This window comes from Chinchilla lanigera, unplaced genomic scaffold (assembly GCF_000276665.1).
Source record: "Chinchilla lanigera isolate Chin_1 unplaced genomic scaffold, ChiLan1.0 scaffold00017, whole genome shotgun sequence".
Lineage (NCBI taxonomy): Eukaryota > Metazoa > Chordata > Mammalia > Rodentia > Chinchillidae > Chinchilla > Chinchilla lanigera.
The window spans coordinates 28203269-28228513 of NW_004955418.1; the positions used below are offsets into that span (position 1 = coordinate 28203269).

Consider the following 25245-nt stretch of genomic DNA (forward strand, 5'->3'; position numbering starts at 1 on the left):
AAAAAAAAAAAAAAAAAAAAAAAAAAGAAGCAAAGCAGCCACTTCACTAGTTCAGATGCCCACTTTGAGGCCCCAGGATCTTCTAGTTTTCTTAGTCTAATATTCCTGTGCTCTCCAAGAAGTACCAGACCAAACAGTAAAGAGGAATAGGTGGTTTGGGTGCTAGGTCTCCTTAGCATGGCAGAAGTATTTCCCCGATAGCCCATCGCAGCCACTGACGCAGCTCTATCCAGAAGTACTTAAGACCTCTTCACTACTGGGTCACTTGATAAATATGTGTGGATGCTGTGCTACAGTGGACACTGTGGGTATCACGACGAGTAAGACAAATGTAAATATTTATTGAAGGTCATCTAAGCATCATAAATACAGAGAATCACAAACGACACTTCTCATGCTGAAGGTACCCAATATTAATTTCCTTCATTACCTTCTACCTGAAAGCCCTACTCTTCAGCTCACCATCTTATAGGAGACAAAGAAACAAATAATTTAGTCATAGTGCAGCTTGTGATATGATGGAATACAGGATATGATATGAAACAATAAGACACAGAATTGACCAGGGTAGAAAAATAAGAACTCAGAGCCCAGTGTGTTTACATTTCGATAAATAGAATAAGGAATTTTTCTGGAATTTAAGTGAGTTCATAAAAACAAAGGGGATGTCAATTTAAATGGGTACTACTTACTTCTTACTTTGCTTTTGCTCTATTAAAAAGTACCATAAAAATTCAGAGCAAAGGAGAGAAATTAATTTTTACTAACAATGAGATGCATAAGAAACCCTAAAAATCTTCTGAAAACAAGACCAAATGAACTATTTTTGAAGCTCTCCCCCCAAGACCCTTGGGCAACAATTTTATAATCTTCTTTCTAGGTCAGAACTCACATCAAATGAGACAAAGAAAAATCTGGACCTGGAACAAGAGGAAGACATTAGGAATCCATCCACCACACTGCCACAGATTTATTTAACTAACAGATGAGGAGCCAGAATAATCAGATATCAAAAGAAAAGGAAATGCACTGGAGAGAATAAATGAAAAATTATGACTTGGGAGTAAAGGGTGATACATTTTTACAATACCCATGGGTTTAAGTTAGGTAGAAAAGAAATTATTAGAATAATAGGGAGAACAATTTTTCATGTTTCTCCATAAGAAAACATTTCAGTATACTTTGCAGAAATTAAATTTGATTTTTTTAGTGTACTTAAACAAGTACTAAATGAGTTGTGGATTGATATGAATTTTAAAATTTCTAATACCCATTCTATATAATACAGAAGTGGGGAGGGGGCGGGGGAAATGTTTCCACGTGAAATAAATGACTTACTCTGGTTTCTTTTATAAAGCATAAATGAACAGCATCTTCAAAGTGTATAAATAGAATACAAGAATGCCAGTGGGTAGAGAGAGAGAGAGGGAAAGAGGGAGGAAGGGAGGAAGGGAAAGAACAGAAAACCGGAATGAAGAACGATTTGAGGCCATGTACCAATGCCACTGACACGTAATCCGACTCGCAGGCACACTTCCGGCGCTGTACTCTAGGAGGAGCTGTTGGCACACCAGAGAGGAGCATGCGTGTGAGCTCATACCCCAGCAGGGCAAGAAGTTCTTGCAGCTAGAAGCAGTCATGTTTCAACACTTCCAATTCCCTGACGCTGACAAGCTAAACAACTTGTTTTGTCTCTGGGAGCTCTTCTCTGGTGATTAACTGCTTATGGTGAATGCTAATCACACGCAGGTACAGTCCTGAGGAAGGAGCGTCCATCTCCTCTGCTTGCAGCCACAACTTGTCTTGGGCCTGATACTGCCAGGCAGAGCTCCTGCACTCCTACCCCCGCACACCGATTCCTGCACACTGGTCTCTGCACACTGACTCCACACACCGATCCTGCACACTGATCCCGGAAGGCCCCTCCACCTATCTGAGTAATAAAATACTGCCTCTGCTTTTTTGGTATAGCACAGCTTCCTGACAAGAAGTTACCTTTCACCTCTGGGCTCCAGACCAAATATAATTACAATAAAGGGAGTGTTTCAAGCATCCTTGCAATAATCACAGAATAAATCTGCTGTAAGAGTTGGTGAAATAGTGAACTATCAGTGTCCTCAACTCCCCAAGTCCCACACGGAAAATTTACCCCAAATTGTGAGTTCTTAGGAACTGCACCTCAGATTAAAACCTTCTCACCAGGGAGTCTATGAGAATTTGTTCTTGTGTTTTAAATACTAAGTGCTTGTTAAAACGCCAGCACTGCAAAATTGGAGACCATTTAAACAATATAAGGCAGCAGGTGATTAAATCTACCAAATACACATTCAAAGCAGCTTAAGCTACTTTTTAATTAAAAATAAAATATCATTGGCTAAATTCAGATGCCTTAGCTCCACTACCCAGAAAAAGTTAGAAGGCTGTTTAAAATGCAAACCACTGAGGACAAGCCCTGACAGAGGAGACGGAGGGCATGGGGCGGGGGAGCTACACAGGACTTGGCTTGGTCTCTGAATCCAGGTCCCAGGGCACCCAGATGCTAACCCCCTTATGCAGTGGATAGGAAGGGGGTCTCCACTGCACTCTAGGGTGAGGGCACCATGCAGCTGAGGGTTAAATAAGGTTTATTTGCAAAGGCCTCCGAGGGGCCAGGGTGCTCAGCCTTCCTGGCAGGAGATGAGTTGAGCAAGAGCATCTCAGGAAGCTGAGGCACTGGCGATGTACAGATGGCCAAAGGACATGTTAGCGCTGTTTTTAAATGCAGCTTTAGCTAACAGATAAACATTTCTTGAAATAATCATTAGCTCTTGAGGAACCAGGCACAGGAGCTTTAGAGTTAATGGGATCACTTGAGGTTGAAAGAAATTTTTACTGTATGGTTAGAAGTAAATAAACATTGTAGCTTTAAGTTGTTCCTGCTTGTTTAAAATAAAGAAAAGAAAAAGAGCCAGGGGCTTAGTCAACTTCAGGCAGGAGGCCAAGAATTTGAAGATCAGACTTAAGACTGCGATGATATCATTCACTCTGAAGTCTTGATTCTCTTTCTGCAGCATGAGAAAATTTACTGGTAAAACCTTACCTCACCCACAGTTTTCTTATTTTTAAGTCAATTTTTTTCCTCCCGAGAGTGATTTTCCAAATACGCTTTGTCCCTTAGATATAAATGTGACAAATTTACTTTTAGCTTCAGACACACTCTTACCTAAAAAGCTTGCTCTGAAGTACAGTACAGGCACTTGGTGGCTACAGGAATATAAGACGTGATACTCATATTTAACCACTTCAGACGCTCCGGCCGTCTCAGTCACTTCCGAATCATCCAGGGGTACCTCTAGGGCCTCCTGGACAAAAGCAAACAAAAACTAAATGTATTTGTCCATTTTAAAAAGTACTAACATGAAGAGGGAAAGATGAGATTTTTTTCTTCCTGCAAAGTAACAGTTAAATAAATACAGGGCCATGAGGTAAGGAAAAGAGAATTACTCATATTAATGTTTAACATTGAGACCTGGGTAAAAAAGTAAAACCAGAAAGCATTAGCATTAAGTAACTCCAGATTGTTTTTTGGGAGACAAAGCAGCTCTGGGGAAAGAAACAGGAAAGGTGGGGGGAGAGATCTATTTCAAAAGCAACTCAAGATCTTTACTGTACAATTTTAGCAACAAGATGATGGCTATACAAGCCACCTTCTTCCTACCTGCGCAAGCTAAAAACATCCTAACAATTGAACGGGAGGCTGTGAAATGTCCCTAAAGAGTCTGTTGTACTTGCCAAGAGATGATTCATTGTGTGCTGAACAATTCCCAGTTCCATTCTGAATAGGAAACTTATTTTGCAAGAGGTTGAGTTTGTTCGGTATATTTCAAATCCTGGGAGGATTATGCTTTCTTCATTACTGTGCACTCTTTGGTAGAATTCTACAGTGACTCTAGATGTTTTTAATAGATGGCAAAGCTGAACACAGTCTTATAAGCAGAGTTGGTGATAGTCATGCCGTTCCTCAGTTGATTTTTTTCCTTTGACTATGGGTGAGGTTTCTTAAGAATGTATCTCAATGCTTAGAAGCACTTAATTGGACATGTTGAATCAGAGTCTGGTGTTGTGCACACACACATACTTACTTTGGTTGATGGATTTCCTTTGAAATTAAATTAGCAGAAGATGGGTTTGGCTCATTTCTACCTCTCATTAAAACAATAATCGCGACAATGAACAATCAGAAGGGACGGCAGGAAAGACTTCAAACTTTATCAGTATGAAAGAAGGCCGATGTGGAGATAAGGGAAACCAAGACTGCTTTCTGAACCTGTCTCTCCTTTAATAATTCCCTGTTCCCAGTCACTCCACTGGGGAGATGTTAAGTCACAACAGAGACTATTTACAAAATACTTTTCACTGAATCCCAGTAAACACTATCAATTAAAGACAATAAATTAAGTAAGCAGAGAGAAATCACTGAAATAAATGCCCAAGATACAGAACAGTAACACAGTCGTAGGAAAGGTTTTCCTGTTTGTGCTTCATTTTCATTGGTCATGATCATCTAGATTCTTCTACAGGAGTTCTTTCAACCATATCTTTCTTCCTGATCAGTAACTGAGTTGCTTAGTACTTGTAACTTCTTTCTCTTAACACTATAAAAGAATTACATCTTGGTGTTATGGTTTGGATCCTAAATATACCCAAAGGCCATGCCATGAAGGCTTGATGTCCAGCCTGCGGGGCCACTAGGAAGCAGGGGACTCTTAGGAATGGGGCAGAGCAGGAAGAAGTCCGGTGGTTGCCGGTGTGCCCTGAAGGGGATGCTGGGGCCCTGACCCTTCCCTCGCTCACTACTTCCTGCTGCCTGAGAAGCTGCATGATCTGCCTGCCACGGGCCTGATGGGAGCAGGGGCAAGAACCCTGACCCCAACTTCTGGCCAATGAGTCTTCCCTGCTTTAAGCAGGCTCCCTCACAGTGACGGGGAACTGATAAAGACACGCGGTGATGGGGCCGGGAATATAGCTCAGTGGAATTGCACCTGCCTGGCAAGCACGAGGTACCAGTACCAAAAAAAAGACATGTGGTGATAAAAAGGAATTACAAATTCTGCACAAACACATAAAATAAAAAATTAAATTTCCTCATCCCAGCATTTCTCTACTTCACTATTTGTAACATTTTTAAGAGGCCAGAGTACATTTTTCCAGACTTTTGTGGGTTTTTGGCATATAAACACATATACATGTACTTCCAATACCTCCTTCCCATTGTTCACCCCAATTAAACTGTGCAAGGCACATACACGCTCTTAGAGTTTACTTTACACTGGTGGACATCCTGCCACCTGCTGTCATGTCAAGGCTGTAGACTGAATGCCTTCTCTCTACTCCATTGCATGACTGTGACATGGCTGTCTTGTGTGTTTTTGTTTGAACATTTTCACATTGCTAGGAATTTAGGTTCTTCTACAAATAATGCTGCAATGAACATCCTAGCTCAAATATCCTTACACACCTCTATTTTTCTGTAGTGCAGATTCCAAAGAGTGAAATCAGTGCATCAATGTATATTTTAAACTTCAAGAGATACTTCTGATCTGTCCTCAGAAAAATGCTACTTCAATTTATATTTCCAGAAAATAGGTCTGAGGATGCCCTTTCCCCATATCCAGTTAATACTGGATATTATTTGTTTTTGATTTTTGTCTATGTGCTGAAGTTTTAAATGTCATTTTTGTTTTAATTTCTAATTTATTGATTATTAGTGAAGGTGAACATCCATTTATATGTTTACTGATAATACTGACTATAGTTTTTACTCAGTGTTTTCCCAACTCTGTTTATTGTACTTTGCAGCAGTCTTTTTTTATTTTCATACAGTCACACCTGTGCCTTTTCCTTTTTCAGCTCCTGAGTTACATGTTGTCATAGTTTGTGTCTGGATGTCCCCTCAAAGCCTCATATAATCATGGGGCGGGCTTCTAGAGTTTGTGATTGTTTCATGGTCCAATGCTGGGACTATGGGTGTGAGTGCTACACTCACCTTAGGGCAGGTAGTTTGCATACAGTGTAAGAGAGGGAAAGAGGCTATTTGCTGCCTCGCCTCCTTTTCTGCTCTCGCTGCTTTTCGGTCTTCTGCCCCATGAACTGTTGCCCCTACCTTGTGCCACTCTGCCTTGGAGCCAGCCAAGTATGGACTGAAACCTCCACAAACTAAGCTAAATAGACCTTTCCTTCCTTAATTCTGGGGGTCAGGTATTTTGTCTCAGCAATGAGAGAAAAGTAACCAAGACATATGTCTTTAAAAGAAGGCCTCCTGCTATGCTCCATCCACCTCACCCTTAATAATTATAAAAGTTCCTTCCTTACGCACAAACATGTATTGCTAAATTAACATTTAGATCATTAATGGATGTGAATTTTGTTTTTGTGTATAGTGAGGTAGATTTCTCCCGGACACTTTCTCACAGTCCACTTTTTTCTTATTGATCTTAAATGTTACTGTTATCATGATTTAGGGGTGTGTGGATTTTTATTCCTCTGTGAGCTACTTCTCTTCTTAGACACATCACTGCCAATCTTAAGTTCATACAGAATCTAAGGAATTTGGTCATTGATTTCTGTGGAAAACTGTAGAAACAGACTGCCTATGACCCAGCCTTGTCAGGGAGGATACAATTTTTGGAAAGAATGTTCTTCACACAAACTCAAATCAAGCACTCCAGAATGTGAGGGACATGTCCCCAAGTGCATGTAACCAGCTGATCAATCGGGCACAGATCCAGACCCTCAGGAACAGTTAAAGAGCCACGAAGAATAAGAGGGAGGGCAGAACAAATTCCCGAAGCGCTTCCCAAGTCTCACTCTTGTGATGTTCTCGCCAGCAGCTGAGTGTCTTCTTAGGATGTGAAGTCAGGGTACCCATCCTCTACCTGGGACAAATGCTGCATCACAGACCCGCTCTGCATGTCCATCTCTGAGCAGAGACATCTTTGCATCCTTACTCGTATCACAGTGAATACTTGGCTTGTGTGTGTTAACATCTTCCCATTATTTACAGTCGCCTCTTCCCACGCAAGTCTCACCTTTAATTTCACCCAAGCTAGAAATCCCAGACTTCACACATTCTCTGCTTCCCTTCACAGTGGGTGCTAGATGGTTTTGGAACTTCAGGACTAAGGTTCTTCTCTTACTCATCTTCACATTTCAGAGACTCTAGCACAGAACTGAGACCCCTAGTAAGCAAACAAACTTCATTCTGTTCTCCACCACTTAAGTACATTACAGAAGCTACAAAAGTAATTTACTGGTAACCAGACCCCTATTCCTCATCTTAAAAGAGGTAAGTTCAGGAGTGAAAAGACAAAGCATCACCAGAAAGGATGGACAAGTGGCAAATAAGCACTGAAATAGATGTGTAGTATCATGAGCCATCACAGAAATGCAAACCAAGACCACCCTGAGCTGGTCCTATTCTATTATCATAGCTTAAATTAAAAAGCAGTAACCCCACCCAGTGTTGGTGAAGATGCAGGGAAATGAGATCATTCATCTGCTGCTGGCTGGAATATAAAATAGCATAAGCTCTCAAGAAAGCCATACATTGTTTCTTATAAAACTAAATGTACAACTACCATATAACTCAACAACTGCACTCTTGGGCATTGCTTCCAGAGAAATAAAAAAACTACATGAGAATTCATAGCAGTTTTATTCAGGATAGCCAAAACTTTGCAACAGCTCAAATACCAGCAGCAGGTCAGTGATTCAGCAAGCCATTCTATCATACTACTTAACAACAAAAAGAACACATCGTGGACATAAATAACCACCTGCATAAGTCTCCAGGGAATTACTATGCTACCCTGAGAGATAAAAGTCAATTTCAAAAGGTCAAATATTGTATGGTCTAGTCCCTGTATCAAGGACCAAAGCCAAAACAAAAACTATGACTGCACTTATACAGTGGAACCTCAGTTCACAAACTTGATGCTTTCTACAGTTCTGGTCAGAAACCAAATTGGACGAGAACCAAATCAAATTCAATGGTTAGTTCAACGTTGACCTTATGGGGACATTTAATTGGGTTCTCATCCAGTCCCACTTGCAGCCAGAATCATGGATAGAACTGAAGCACCACTGTATAGTATTTTTGAAATACCATTTTCAAAACAAAGAACAAAGAGCAGAGTAGACTTTCAAAATGAAAAGCTGGTGGGAGGGCTGAGTGAGGTGGACCTGGCAAAAAGGGAAATAGGAAGGAAGGTACTTGTGGTGATGAACTGTTGGGTCTGTTGACCATGGCAATAGATGCTGAAACCTACACCCATAGGCATGGGTGTGGCTCAGTGGTACAGCACCTGCCTAGCATGCATGAAGGCCTGGGTTCCACCCCTAGGACCATGTAAATGGAGGGACATATGTGAAACTATGTGTACAGACCCAAACACAGACTTGCTCACACAACGAGCCCAAGAAAAACTGTGGAAATCTCAGTAAGATGTCTTTATTCAATCAGAGTAAGAGTCCCACCTATGATACACTTTTGCAAGAAGTTATCACTTGGGAAAGTTGGGTAAAAGGTATGTGGGATCTTTCTGATTACTTCTTATCACTGCGTGTGAATCTACAGCCATTTCAAAAACTTCAACTAAAAAATGAAAAGCAAAGAAACAGGCAATTTGAAGCTCAAGTGCCTGAGATTTGCTTTAAAATATTACAGGAGAAGAGTAAGCAGACAGAAGTATAGAGCGGATACCAGTGGTTGTGGACCAGTGGCTGCTGGGGTGGTTTGGTAGGTTTCTGGGTATTCATTATGCAGTTCTAGCGGGGCGTGGTGGCACATGCTTGTAATTCTAGCACTTAGGAGGCTGAGGCAGGAGGATCGTTGCGAGTTCAAGACCAGCCTGGGCTATAAAGTGAATGCAAGGCCAGCCTAAACTGCACAGTGAGACTCTGTCTCAAAAAGACCAAAAAAAAAAAAAAAAAAAAAAAAAAGGCCCAAAGAAAGAAAAACACCTCTATCTACTTTTGTGAAGATGTACGTTCTTCAAAGCTAAAAAAGGCAAGGTTAACAATCACTGATACCCTATTACAATACACAGACTGAGAGAATTCTAATAGTAAAATAAATTTGGATTCTTCCATCTAGTACAACTCATCTTGGAGACATAAACGAGAAGATGCAGAACTGCTGCTGAGCCATCCATGCCACCTTGGCCTTTGGGGGCAACAGGGTCTGTCACTCATTTCTGGTGACACTGCCACTCGGGCAGTTTGTGCTGTGGTGAGCCCCTTTCTAACTAGTACTGTGCCGAACTGGACAGACATTCATAATACCATACTATTAATATAAACATTTTAGTTTGTTAAGATTTTATTATTTTTCTTCTCATGTGATTTTCAAAAGGTTGGGGAATATTTAATTTGATATTAGAAAAAGAAGTCACAGTCCATTCATTTTCCTCAAAATGTTGCTGCTTTATTTTAAATGAGAGGGTACCTGTGTTTAGAAAATTACATCCAAAGAGCTAAAAGATTATGTGGTTCACATTAATTATAGAAACCGTGATTTTATTGAATTCAATTAACAATAAGTTGACAGTGATCTCGCTTTAGAAAATCTGATATGAATTAAGCCTTACAAGGAAATCCCATTAAAGAGGGATCACACTGAAGACGCTCCGTAGGTATCTGATTGAAAGCGAACCCGGGTGCGCCCTGGGCTTTGGAAGGGAGATCCCTATCTCCGCTGCTCCTACAGGGAAGAGTAATTGAAGCAAGAAGACTTTCCTTGTATCATTAATGATCTCTAGTACCACGACTGAACAAACAGGGGGCGCGCTTTGCTCACTGCATCTCACGAGGAAAAGAGCGCAGTTTGTTTATCTCCTGCCCATGGGTCTCCGGTTCAAACCCCACAGGAGTGCCCAGCGTCGCAGCGAAGGCCGAGGACTGCGTCTTAGTGACTGTGAATGGCGCGTGTGGCGTGCGCGTGGGGACCGCTGAGGCAGGGGTGTGCAACAGGGAGACCTAGCGCTCATGCGTGGCTCCGAGGCTCTGTTCACAGTGAGACGACCACCACGGCCACCCGAGTCAGGGAGAAGAAGGAGGGCCGCTCCCCTACCAGAAGGAGACTGCGTCTCCACTCCGGTGCAGGATTAAGTCCTTCTTCAAGACTGGCAGGCTCAGGGGCCATGCCACAGAGCACGGCTGGCTCCACGGAGACCTCTAAGGCCGGACAGAGCCAGCAGGACAGCTGGAGTTGGAGAGAGGACACTCCACAGCACCCAGAGTCCTTGTTTAACAGCAGTACAGAAAAAAGAAACCAGAACTGCTCAAAGGACCTTTCTTAAAACCCCTTACTGGGATCTGACCCCCTTTGCACTGAGTGAAGTCTCCAGCCCTTTTTTGCTTACTTTGAGACATGTATCCTAAGAAAGCATCAGTCTCAAGAGCTCAGTTTGTCTAAACCTGTTGTTGTGTACTGTATCAATCATTTCCCTGCTCCTGAACAAGGCCCGAGGCACCCGTCACTACAGCAGGCAGTTCAAGGCAGCTAGTCTGTATGTCCATCAACACATGAATGGATAAAAAATGTACTGTTTATATCCAGTACTCTGCCATAAAAAGGATGGGGCACTTGGATGGGCATAAAAACCTGAGGCACTTGTAGGAAAATGAAGGCACCTTGAGATCGTAATGTTAAGTAACTCTGACCCACAAGATTAAATATCACATGGTTTCTCTCTATGAAAAACTCAATATCCTATGAAAGTATGATAAAGTGCAAAAGACTGATAATAGGAAAAAAGAGAAAGGAAAAGAAGGCATTATAATCCAGGGCGGCAGCGTAACTAAGAGTGTACCTTGACTTGGTACAACTGTCTTACATGTTTTATATGCCTTGGCCCACTAAAAAGGGCTGGAGCGAGGAGACAGAAGGGAACCGAAATGTGTTATATACCTATACCAATCCCTTCTAGTGAATGTGATCACTCTACTGCACACCTGTACTAATAAAAGTTAAAAATAAATTAAAAAGAGAAAGAAAAACCTGCTAAGCCTTAGGCCTCCAAGCCAGGGCTCTTCCCCTCCGCCAAGACCACCAGATTCTTGGGGGAGAGAGCGCAGATATGCTCCTGGACACCACCCACAGCCCTTATTCAGCGGTTCTGGAGTGGGACTTGAGAATCGACCTCATTAACAATGTGCCTGAGGATGCTGGGCCATGCCGACAAGCCTTGCTTCTCCTACACTCGGGGTCTGCCCTGGGACTCTGCTTCGCACCCTCTGGATTATAAATTCGGGGAAATGCAGGCACCAGGACCCTGCGCTATGCCACAACCTCCCCCGCCTGCTCACAGAGGAACCTGCGCACTCCTGTCACGGAGTCGCCACCGGCAGTCCACTGCCCCTCTGCTGTGTCTGCTCCCATCACAACACCTTCCCCATCTCCTGGTCCTAATTAACTTACTCTTGCTAAAGTATCAGTGAACGTTAACGGCTGAGCATGTCTTCCTTTACCAGTGACTAAATTAAACAGACCTCTGGCCAGTAACTCTAGTCAACTGGAATCTTTAATGGTGGAATTTGGATATGGAAGAGTAATAAATTTTGTACCATGCAGGCAACCACCGACATGTAAGAGTCGCCTTAGAGCCGTTCTGTTTTCATTCCAGAGCCAAGAAATTCTTCCCTGCTCCCTTGCTATAGCCTAATAAGTCAATTTTCTCTAGATTTATCCTTGCAGAAAATTAAGAACCAAGAGTCATCATTTTTTATATAATATCCTCTCCAAAATATGAAGAAATTTATCACCTTCAGATTTCTCTTCCTCATATTAAACAACCCTAGTTGTTGTAATTTCTCTTTTATCCTTAGTTCCACAGATCTACAAACTTTTCCTTAAAGGGCCAGAGAGTAGATATTTTGGGCTTCATGGACTACGTGGTCTCTGAGTTGTCCCATGAAAGGAGCCACTGGCACCATGTAAACCAACGGGTGCAGTGACCGTATGCCAATCATATTGTAAGTACAAAAATAAGCTGTGGCCCATGGACCTGGGTGCGCCTACCTCTGCAAATCCATTCTAAGGCCTTATTTAATATCATTTTATTATTGTGCTTTTCTGGCAGCGAGCAGAACCTTCTTAAAAGACCCACGTCTCCTCTCCCTCTCCATTCTTCCCCATCTTAGGATGTTACGTTAAACTTCCTGAGGGGATAAGAAATTCTGAGTCTTAGAAAGGACGACTGATGATAATTAAATTCAATGGGGTGAAGCTTGGCTGAAGTCATTTTCTAAGGGAAGATGGCACTACCCTAACTGAAACAAGTGAGATTTTTAAATGTCTTGATGAATAAACTGCAAATTCCTTCAGCATATGAATAAACTTCTGTAGTCAAATCCAGAAATGAGTAAATTTCACTGCCAAAGAGTGAAACTGGTAAGGTCCTGGTAAGCAGACCAAAAGGCGGGCATTGCAGCAACGCGGGAGCCTTGTGAAGCCTACGGCACAGCCACTCTCAGCACAGGCACAGGAACTTCCACAGGCAGGACTGTGCGAAGGATACCCCGAAGGGCCTCTGGGTAAGCCATGTCCCCCATCCTGCAAGGTCTGCTTCCTTTACCCAGAGGACCCCTAAAGAATCCCACAGGTGCCTGTGCCAGATATAGCAAAGATGTGGCTCTTGCTTTCAAATAATTCTACTTTAGCAGGAACCAGAACAAGACAATGTTCTTGTCTTCCTATGTGGATGTAGGCGACACTCGAAATCTCAGATAAAAGGGCATGGAATTTGTCGTGGGACTTAAGCTGAAGTCCCAATTCTCACACTCAAGAGATGGGCAGTTGTTCACAGCGTGCTCACCTGTTTCCCCACTTAAATAAAAGCACTTTGCCCTCCCTCTTGTTTGATGTGTATTAGCTAAGATGACACACAAAATTACCTGGTACACAGGAGCAGCTGATGATCTTATCCACTCATCCATCCATAGGGGTGCCCCAATATTCTCTCAAAGGGCCAAGCAGTAAATACTTTGGACTTCAGGTCCTCTATGTCTCCGTCTAAACCCATCAATTCTGCTATTGTAGCATGAAAGAGCCTAGATAAGATGTAAATTATTGAGTAGGGCTTTGTTCCAACAAAATGTTATTTATGGACATGAAAATTTAAGTTTCATGTAATTTTAGTGTATCATGAAATAGTATTTTTTGTTTAATTCTTTCTTAACCACATTAAAGGTAAAGATCATTCTTAGCTCACGGGCTGTTCAAAAATAGGCAACAGACCAGTGTTGGCCAAGCCTTAATCTAGACACAATCCTGGATCTGGGGACAGAGGGGAGGACAGTAATAATATCATGCCCTGGTGTGAGGAGACATTGAACACTGAACAGAGAATCTGTTAAAAAGCTAAAACAGTATAATTATAACACGTGCTACTGGAGAAAATGCATATCCTCTTCAGAGGATATATAATTTTACTTCACCTATAAATTTGGCCTGTGAGGTTTTAATCTTTTTTTCTCTAGTTCTTTCAAGTATAAACTGCTTTTCTGTAGCACTGACCATTTGAATATCCTAATCACCCTGACATAAGTATGCATCCAGCAGCCTTACATGCTTGGGGTCTCACACAACAGCCCACATGCTCTTTGGAGCGTAGGTGCTGCAGTTCTGCCTGTCTCAGTCACTTGGGGGTCACCAGCCAACTCAACCTCTGGCAATAGTAAGCATTCCATCAATATTTGCTGAATGAAATAAATAAATGGAATGAGGATAATCTGTTGGTTATCATTTCTATCCTATATATCTGAGGTTATACTTTCCAGCTCATCTGTAGCCTTTTTGTGCACCCAATCAACTTTTCTGACCATGACTCTAGGAGTCCAAATAATTAAGCACTCATTCCCAATATATGTGCATTTACATCTTGATCAAATATAATCTTGTACTTACGTGTTATATATAATGTGTATAGAATACACTAACAGAGAAAACTGCTAAAGGATAAGATGAAGGTGAAGGGAGACCCTTTGCAGTGTGAGTGTTGAGCTTGGTGAGGGTGGGGGTACTGACAGGTAGCCCCGCCCCAGCTCTCTGCTCTGAGCACCAAATGGCCTCACTGCTCATTGCACATTTGTTATGTCTTTATCCAGATGTGCCCCCAAAGCCTCACACAGTCCTAGGTGGGGCTCTGTGGAGGGAATGAGATCTAAGGTGTGTGATACCGGGGTCAAGGGTGCCTATTACTGGATTAGTCCACTGATTGGTTTAGCAGAGTTGTGGTATGGATAATGGAAAGGCCCACCCTGGGTGTGGGTGACATCACCCAAAAGGCTTGTAGCCTGGAAGGGAGAAAAGGGAAAGGGAGGCTTGCTCTCCTGCTGCTGTTTGCTGCTCGCTGGCTTCCAGCTGCCACACTGTGAACTGTTTCTCCTCTGTGATGCTCTCTGCCTTGAGACCAGTCGACTATGGACTTAAACCTTGACCCATGGCACTGAAATAAACCCTTCCTCCTTTAACTTGTGGGTGTCAGGTATTTTGTCTCAGCAACAAGAAAAATAATGAAGACAGACTTCATGCGCATTTAGTGCTCAGGTTCCTGGGCTGGTACTTGAAGCTGAACGCAGCTGTAGGAATTTGATTTTAATGTACCCATTGAAAAGCGAGTACCTCAAAATGATCATGCACGTAAGTAGCATGCAAGTGAACACACAGACGTCCCTGGCTCCAGAGTCAGGCTGCTAAGCACAGCCAGGCCTGACTACAGTCCTCGGTGATCAGACACACGGCAACCCGATGCCCAGCAGCCCTGTTTGTTGCTCCAGCTCTGTAAGCCAAAGCACTAATTCAAAGCAGACTCTGAAAACCAGAGGCAATTTCTTTCTCTGCAGAAAGAATTCCATTCTGAACCATGCATAGAACCATGAATGGGTTCCAAAGGTGTTAATCTAACAGTAAGGGAAGGATTACAAAAAATAAAGTTACCTTATTTATTTTTGGGGGGGTGGTATCCAGTACTGGGAATCGAACTCATGACCTCGCGCTTGCCAGGCAGGCGCTGTGCCGCTGAGCTAAATCCCCAGCCCTCATAAAGTTACTTTATTAATGAAGCAGGTAACTTTTTTTGACAGTAATATGCTTAGTTGAAAGTAATTTGATTATGCTAGAGTTTGTTTTGTGTTTTGTTTTGCTTTGTTTTATTTGAAACCCTGATTGTGATATGGTGTTTCTAAGATCTGGCTCAAGTTATCCCAGAACCTTCCAGGTTCTGGGAGGTGACTGTAAGGGTTACCATGAATTAGAAAGACCCTCAGATCCACACAGAAGAAGCCTATCACTGGCTGTGTTTGGCATATCATCCTGCCCAATCCCCTTCTTAATTCTAAGAGGTCAATTTTCATGTTCTGGGCGCTTTTTATCGAGTTGCTGGTCAATGATCACTTCATCCTACCGCTAGGCATAACGCACACAGGATGATGGCCACTGTTAATCACAGTAAACATAATTCTATATTAAGATAATTTTCTTAATTTCAAATTTGAAGAGCTAATCAACTAATCAAAATATCTGATTAGACCTGTTTTTACATTATACCACATTGTTGTGATCACTATTTCTTTGCAAGAATCTTTTAATCATTCGAAGTCAAATTTTTTCTGGTACTGGGAATTGAACCTAGGGCCTTGCATCTGCTAGGCAAGCACTCCAATACTGAGCTATATTTTTAGCCCTTGCAAGAATCTTTGAAAACCCCTAGTCCTAGCTGGGCACACCAGTACTCTGGGATCGAAGATTTGACCCAGCTGGGCAAGTTAATGAGACCCTGTGTCAAAATGGGAACATAAATAACTAAATGGAATGAGGGGATAGATTAGTGTGAAAGCCTTGGGTTCGATCTCTAATACCATGGGAAAAGGGGGAAAAGAAAAGAAAAAAGAAAAAGCCAATAGTCTGACAAGTAGGAGTTGTGTTCAGCGACACTGGATGAGGCCATTCTGGCATGGGCTGGGCCAAGGTGAACCACACAGCAGACACTAAAAGGCTACTGAGGGCCCCAGTTGGCCTCTTCCCATCTTCCGGGTCCTGGTTTTCTTTTGGATCCTTGAGTAACACATGTGTTATCTGATCTTCAGACAAAAGAATGGAGTGAGGACACCAACATGAAACCATATTTGATCACTGTGCTAGTAAAGGTTAATTTTCACAATACCGAAGCTAATATAAAGAGCAGTTCTGTTATTTCCCACAACTCAATGGATTTTGTTTTTTGCAAGTCCTCTGGAAACATTCATCCACTATAAAGACTACACCGATTACCAAACCGTTGTTAAAGTCAGGAAGAAGGCAAACTGATGTGTGGCTTCTTCTCCACCTTGCTCTCCTCTTTCAGAACAAAGCCCTTAAATTGTTCCCTCTGATCTGATCTTCACAGGCAAGGCACTTATAAACTTGCCTACATTAAACGGCCAAGCCTGTAAAGATTAGTCCCACCAAGACTCTTTGCCTTTTAAGCCAAAGTTCCCTGAACAGAGAAACCTTAATGAATCATCGTTATGCAGCTTCTGTAATAGAGACTGTGGTTTGGGGGGCAGTGATGATGGGGGTGACCATGCACAGTAGTAGGGAGAGGCCACTCCTGCCAACAACTGTACAAAGAGAGCACGGACACCACCAGCACCTCCTGATCTCTCCCACATGACAGAATGTACTCCTGGAAGGACTACAAAAGGTGATCAAAAAATACAGAGAGTATTTAAATAAGAAAACATTTATTACAGTAAAAAACACATTGCCATGAATTCTCAAGATCCCCCCTCGCACTGCAAATCCACTGATCCCGTTATTCTTGCCACTTTCTGAAGTAACTCTGGAAGTCCTCTTTTCTACATATCTTTATAAGGAGTGATAAAAAATACAATCAATGCTGCTGCTGAGTGCCAACCAATGGAAAAGCAGATCATAAAAACTGCCCTCACTCACGGTATTCACTGGATCTGGCACCATGTGACTTCTTGCTTGTCTCCAAAACCAAAATGACCATAAAAAAGAAACATTTTGAGTAGATTTAGGACATGGAGGCAGCCAGTAGAGCAGAACTAAACACACCGGTGAGAGAGGACTTTAGAACTGCTTCAGAAAACGGCAAGAATGATGGTGAGGTGCGTTTGAAGCAAAGGAGTACTGCAAGAGGGATTAATGGCAACGAGTCTTTCACTGTAATGATTTTTAAAAATTTAAACATACACCATATTTTTCAATCACACCTCATATGTTTGACTTCCAAATCCTGGACCCCATGTCTTCTTGTTACCAAGCCTGGGCACTCTCCCACTTTCTCTATTTGCAATGCTAATGATAAATCAACATTCAACAGAAGTTTCCCAAGAAAAAAATAAACGAAGCTTAAGCTGGTAATACTGAATTAATGTTTTTCCTGCTTACTTACAATGGTGCAGAATTATTTGCATGGTAAGAAAAATGCTAATTTTATTAAAGTGCTATTAGATGAGGCTTTTAAACTAAGTTCTAGCACAACCCTAAAAAATTACACAAGTGACTTGATTTGTCAGTTCTAACCTGTTCCGGATCATTTTGCCACACAGTTGCCACACTTGAAGGAAAAAAACAACAAATCCAAACTGACTTGTTTCCTAGATGAGTTGGGAAGTTGTCATTAGGAAGCATCTGCTACTCCACCGCATTCGTGTAAAAACGCTCCTGTGGCTCCAGAGCGGACTAGTGAGCAGATGTTGCAGAGCACTCTACCCACAGCAATACATGTGTCATAAAAACGATAAGGGGCGACAACGTAATTAATGATCTCAGTTCCTCTATAAATGAATTGCTCTTTTTTTAAATGAATTAAAAGTTGTGTCAAGAACTTCAATTTCTAACTTGAGCAACTCACTTGCAAGGAAGTGAACGCAAAAGCATAGATAGCAATGCCAAAGGTCAGACTCAGCCTTGTAGCATCACCAGCAAATCTGGAAGGACAGAAAACGCCTCTTCAGACCCAACCACCGTCCCACCTGCCCACTCATGGGCCAGAGAGTCTTCCAATGAGGATCGACATCGCTGTATCTTACCGGCCTTCAAGCCAGGAGAAGATGCGGTTTCTCAGAGAAAGGGGCAAACAGTTAAAATCATTATGAGCTCCTATTTTGTAAGCCTAGTTTGAACTGATAGCGAGCTTGCAGCCTGGGTAATGGGAACAGGGTCCTGGGCGGTGACGGTGAGTGAGAGCCATTACCACGGCTCTTGGTAACTTAGAAAAACTGTTTGTTTGGAATATAGTGCTGAATAAGATATTTGAAGTAGGGTAGCTTACCTTGATAACAAAACCAGACAAAGAAATTACAAGGAAAGAAAACTACAAACCAATATTCCCAGGGAACATAGACACAAAAGGCCTTAACAAAATCCCAGAAAATTGAATCTAGCAGTACATAAGAATGTTAAGACATATCCAAGTGGGATTTATCAGAAGAATGCAAAGTCATTCAAAATCAAAGAATGCTCAACATTCAAAATTCAATCAATTTAATTCACCAAATTAAATGAATAAAGGAGAAAAACCATAGGGCTTTTCAATAGATGCAGAAAAACCATTTGAAAGTTGAATACCATCCATGATTAAAAACTTGTGGCAAACTAAGAACAGAGAGGAGTTTCTTCCCCCAGAATAATGTGCACATAAACAATTTCTTCAGGGGACATCGTTCTTAACAGTAAAACATGAAATGTTTTCTTCTGAGACCAAAAGCTAGGCAAGAAGGTCTATTCTCACCGCTTCTGTTCCACACTGCCCTGGAGGTTCACCGAAATGAGGCACTGGAAGAAAGAGAAGACGTGGGGAGAGAAGGGAAGGCAAACAGGGAGGAGGCAGGCAGGCCACCCATTTTTACCATGTTCAACATTTGGCATACAGTTCACAAAAGAAGACTTAAATGGCTAGTGGACATAGGAAAAGGTGACTATCACAGTGGGCTACCATCAGAAAAAAAATTAAAATTATTGAGAATAATAACTGTAGGCAAAGTTATACAGCTGCAAGGATTCTCCTGTACTGCTGGTGGAAATGAAAAATGCTGTAGCCATCTTGTAAAGTGGTGTCGCACTCCAATGCCAGCATTTTGGAGGCTGAGGCAGGAGGTCTGCTGCAAGTTTGAGGTCAGCCTCAGCTAAAGAGTGAGTTCAAGATCAACCTAAAATTACACAGTTAGACTCTGTCTCAAAAAAAAACAAAGTAAAAAGTTAAACATAAACCTGCCATGTGACCCAACCATTGAACTGCTAGGTTTTTATGCAGAGAATGTAAACACACACCCATAGGAAGATTTAAATGACAAAGATTATATCAGCTTTATTTACTAGAGCCAAAACTGAAAAACAATCCAACTGTTCACCAAAGAGTGAAAGAATAAAGCATATTCATCAGTACAAAAAAGATTGCTGAATTGTCAGTATGTATTATAAAATGGATGAATCTTAGAATAAATATGTTGAGTGAGAAAAGCCATATATATTGTCCTATTTAAACAAAATAAAAATTAATATAGCAATGAAAAACACAACAGTGTTTGGCTGGGACTGAAGGATGGACTACAAACAACACAAAGACTCTTTAGGGGGTAAGGTATATTCACTACAAAACCCTGGTTGTTATGGTAGTATACAAATATCCTAACAAATTGTTCACTTTAAATAAATGGAGTTGATTTATACATAAACTATTCCTCAGAAAAGTTAATAAGAAAAATCATTTTTTAAGTGTTGGTCAAGGATAGAATGGAGAATGTGACAAAACAATAGTTTTAGAAATGAAAAGTGTGTGTAAGACTAAAGGCAAAATGAAGTGCACACCCATGGCACATTGCTTTTATTGACAAGGGTGTTTGCCACACAGACGGGTGAGCAACTCTGATGCTGCTATGCATGTGAACCAGGACGGGATGATTAAGTCAATGGATGGCAGACAGTGGGAGCAAGATTTGGGGAAGAGGCTGGAATAATCTGTGTAGCAATACGATAGAGCTGCAAACATTGGTATGAACTCAGGCTCATCTTCATATACCTCGTGATGGTTATAGAGAGAAACACTGCTAGATATATGAAGCTATATAGGTTAGTGTACACACAGGGGCCTCCTTGCTATCAGCCGAGAGGACAGAGAAACAAAGACACCCAGCAGCAGTGAGTAGACCTACCACCTAAATCTTGGCTTGTAACATCATTCTCCAATAAGAGGTACCAGGCATCCTTTGAAGAAGTAGCTGATTCCAGACTGGAATAAGCAACACATAAACTGAGCATGGAGCAATGTAGCAGCAGAAAGTAAGGGAATGGGGAGGAAGAAAAGGAAAGAGAAAGGGAGAAGGGAAGGGGAGAGAGAGAATGGAAGGAGGCATGAGGGAAGGGAAAAGTAGGGAAGAGAAGAAGAGAAAAAAAGGTGGGGAAATCCCACAACAGGGGTCCACCACGGGAACATGGGAGGTGACAAAAGGAAGTAACAAGAGACAAAGAAGAAACAATTTGAATGACAAAATAAAATAATACAGTTTTGGATTATAACCCAAAGTACGAATGTAAATATGGGTGAGCTCATAGTAATAAAGAAGATGACTGAATAAACGGACAAGAGAAGACTCTCCCATGCAGATGAACTGTAAAAGCTCAGGAGGACACAGCCCTCAGGAGGTGAGGTGCACTCTCACTCACCTGCGGCCTGTACACATGCCTCCTTATGATCGAGGGAAGCATGGTACAAAAGGACACTGAAAATCATTCCAACTCCCACCACCTCAGCCTCGTCCTCCTTCTAGTTCCACCAAAGCAAATGTATGGATTTGGTAGCTGAGGGAGACACTTCCCTCTTTGAAAACAGAAGGGTGGAGAAAAAAATTTTTAGAGGACTATTTTAAGCAGCTACTGCTTTGGAACCCCACTTCTCCCACCAAAATATGTTAAGAACCAACCCTGTGTTGACAGAGGAACTAGAAGGCAGGGTGGTGATGACAACTCATTCCTATATTTTGAGCATTTGGACTCTAATCTGTCTTTTCCTCTCAGTGTATCAGAAATGCATGAAAATACCTTCCATGTTCAAAGTCCACATATACACACAAACATTACTCACTGAAGTCCCCATCATGATGGTCAGCTACTGTACAAATCTAAATCTACCCTTGTGCTGACTGTTCAGGGCAATCTGCTCTTCATCCTCTCCCAGAACTCTGCTATTCCTCTGGACACCTCCCAGCCAGAACCTTCAAGATGTCCACACGAAGGCACAGCCCACTCCCTCTCTCAATGTGAAGTCTAGGCTGCCTTGCTCCCTGGGATATCACTCCCTTCTCATCCTTGTGCAGCCCTACCTACCCCTCTTTTTCTATCATGGTGTTGGAAGAATATAAGGTTACACAGGTGTTGTGGTTTAGATCCAGGCGTTCCCCAAAGTCTCACATATTCAAAGGTGGGACTTGCAGGAGGTGCCAGGAGGTATTAACTCCTCAGTGGATTAATCTCTGGATAAGTTCACAGCTAAATGTGCTCTTAGGAGAGGGCTGGTCAGAATTGCTGGTCACTAGGGTGTGAACTGCAAAGGTGTACTCTTGTCCCCAGCTCCTCCCTTCTCTCTCTGCTTCTTGGCTACCAAGATATAAGCAGCTTTCCTTCACCATAGCATAGTTGCCATGCAAACCATGGACTGAAACCACACAATTGTGAGCCAAATTAAACCTCTTCTCCTTTAAGTTACACCAGCTGTCAGGCATTTCATCCTAATGATACAGAAAATTGGTACCAGGAGGGGTGGCATTATGGTGGCTGTACTGATCGTGTGGTTTATTTTTTTTTAATTAGTACATATTTGCAATACATGAAGTTTACCAGGGCAGTGGCTACATGTATGTACAGCTTTTTAATCCCCTGTCCCTTCCCTCCCACCTCTCTCCTCTCTCCTCTAAATGCCCTTTGCAAAACAATTCTCCATGCAACAGGAATCCAGAAAAAAGCAGATGTAGCTATTATGTTTGCAGACAATGTAAACTTCAAACTGAGCACAATCAAAAGAGATAAAGAAGGTCATTACATACTTGTTAGGGGAAAACTGCAAGAGGAAGACATAACAATCATAAACATGTGCGCACCAAATATCAGAGCACCAAACTTATAAGACAAATCTTAAAAGATATGAAAACACCCCTCAACACCCCTTTGACACGAAGAGATAGGTGAACTAGACAAAAAAATCAGCAAAGAAATAACAGATCTGAACCAAATCTGTGAACAAATGTACTTAGTAGATATATACAGAGTGTTCCACCCCACAACATCAGAATACACATTTTTCTCAGCTGTATATGGGATTTTCTCTAAAATAGACCACATTCTAGCCCATAGAGCACACCTACCTAAATGCAAAAGAAATGAAATTATCCCATGCATATTATCTGACCACAGTGCAACGAAATTGGAAATTAACGACAAAAGGAATTCCAAAAACTCCATAAACACTTGGAAATCAAACAACCTCCTGAACAACCAATGGGTCACAGAAGAAATTAAAAAAGAAATAAAAAAATACCTACAAACAAATGAAAATGTAAATACAATTTACCGGAATCTGTGGGATGCAATGAAAGCAGTCCTCAGAGGGAAATTTAGACCGGTGAACTCACACATAAGGAAAACAGAAAGAGAACAAATAAATAGCCTAATGCTACATCTTAAACTTTTAGAAAAAGAAGAACAAGTCAGGCCCAAAGCCCAAAGAAGGGAGGAGTTTATAAAGATCAGGGCAGAAATTAATGCAGTTGAAATGAAGAAAACGATACAAAAAAATAAATGAATCAAAGAGTTGGTTCTTTGAAAGAATAAATAAAATTGATAAACCCCTAGCAAACCTTATGAAAAAAAGAAATGAAAGAACTCAAATTCATGCAATAAGGAATGAAAAGGATGAAATTACTACAGATCCTACAGAAATTCAGAAGATCATTAATAACTACTTTGAAAATCTTTACTCCCATAGGATAGAAAACTCAGAAGAAACGGACAGATTCCTAAATATGTATGAATTACCAAGATTGAATCAAGAAGATATAAAAATCCTGAACAACGCAGTATCAATTAATGAGATTGAAAACTTACCGACAAAGAAAAGCCCAGGCCCTGATAGATTCACAGCAGAATTTTATAAGAAATTCATAGATGATTTAATACCAACACTCCTCAAACTCTTCAATGAAATTGAAAAGGAAGCAATTCTCCCTAACTCATTTCTGGAGGCAAGTATTACACTGATAGCAAAACCAGAGAAAGACCCAACCAAGAAAGAGAACTACAGACCAATCTCCCTAATGAATATACATGCAAAGATACTCAATAAAGTACTAGCAAATAGAATGCAGCAAATCATCAAGAAAATCATACACCACGACCAAGTCAGATTCATTCTGGGAATGCAGGGATAGTTCAGTATTCACGAATCAATTAATGTTATATACCATATCGAGAGCCAAAGACAAAAACCACATGATCATCTCAATAGATGCAGAAAAAGCTTTCGACAAAGTCCAACATGAATTCGTGATAAAAACCCTACAGAAATAGGAATCGATGGTCTTTACCTCAATCTGATCAAAGCCATCTATGACAAACCTACAGCCAACATCATACTAAATGGACAAACACTGAAAGTTTTTACTTTAAAATCAGGAACAAGACAAGGATGTCCACTGTCACCACTCCTATTCAACACAGTTCTGGAAGTATTAGCCACAGCAATTAGATAAGAGAGAGAAATAAAAGGAATAAGGGTAGGAAAGGAAGAAGTAAAATTATCACTATTTGCAGATGACATGATACTTTACATAGAAGACCCCAAAAACTCCACAAGAAAACTCCTTGAATTAATCAACAAATTCAGCAGCGTAGCTGGATACAAAGTCAACACCCAAAAATCAATAGCATCCTATACACAAACAACAAACAGACTGAGAGAGAAATTAAGGAAACCATATCTTTCACAATAGCATCCAAGAAATTGAAATATTTAGGAATCAATCTAACAAAAGTAAAAGATCAACTCAATGAAAACTACAGTACTCTGAAAAAAGAGATTGAAGAGGATGTCAATAAATGGAAAAATATTCCTTGCTCAGGGATAGGAAAAACCAACATTGTGAAAATGGCCATACTCCCAAAATTGTTGTACAGATTCAATGCAATTCCCATTAAACTACCATTAGCAAACCTTGCACATCTAGAGAAAACATTTCTTAAATTCATCTGGAACCAGAAGACACCCAGAAGAGCAAAAGCAATGCTGGGCAACAAAGACAAGTCAGGTGGAATCACAGGTGGAATCACAATCCCTGACCTGAAATTATACTACAAAGCTACTATAATAAAATCAACATGGTACTGGCTAAAAAGCAGACCAGAAGATCAATGGAAGAGACTGGAAGAAACAGCCACAACTGCAAACACACTCAGCCAACTAATCTTTGATAAAGGGGCCAAACAAAGTCACTGGAAGAATGATAGCCTCTTTAATAAATGGTGGTGGAAAAATTGGCTCGCCACCTGCCAAAGAATGAAAATAGACATAAGTCTATCATCATGCACCAAACTCAAGTCAAAATGGATCACAGATCTCAATATTATAACAGAAACACTAAATCTACTGGAAGAGAAAGTAGGTAAAAATCTTGAAGACATAGAAGTAGGCAGAGAATTCATGAACAAAAACCAAACTGCACGTGAAATACTTCAGAGAATCAACAACTGGGATCTCATCCTACTGAAAAGTTTCTGCACATCTCAAGAAATCACCAGCAGTGTAAAAAGAAAACCCACAAGTTGGGAAAAAATTTTAGCTGACTATCCCTCAAACAAAGGTCTTATAAAGAAAACAAAGAACATATAAAGATTTAAAAAACATCAGCCCCGCCAAATTCAAAGACCCAATCCAAAAATGGGCAGCTGAGATGAACACACACTTCTCAGATAAACAAATACAAATGGCAAATAAATACATGAGAAAATGTTCAACATCATTAGTCATTTGAGAAATGCAAATTAAAACAACATTGAGATTCCATCTCACCCAGTAAGAATGGCTAGCATTAAGAAATCAACCAATAACAAATGCTGGAAAAGCTGTGGACAAATAGGAACTCTTCACTGCTGATGGGAGTGCAGTCTGGTGAAACCACTGTGGAAATCAGTTTGGAGATTCCTCAGAAAAC

The 25245-nt window shown here is 41.2% G+C and overlaps 1 protein-coding gene across 4 annotated transcripts in view; it reads right to left on the reverse strand.

Moving 5' to 3' along the window:
- Atg10 (autophagy related 10) overlaps positions 1 to 25245 on the reverse strand; it is a 249516-nt gene that overhangs the window by 84426 nt on the left and 139845 nt on the right. For all 4 annotated transcript variants that reach the window (XM_013513064.1, XM_013513063.1, XM_013513065.1 and 1 more), the window contains exon 4: positions 3203 to 3341. In XM_013513064.1, the coding sequence (XP_013368518.1) occupies positions 3203 to 3341 (139 nt within the window). The remainder of the gene's footprint in view (positions 1 to 3202; positions 3342 to 25245) is intronic.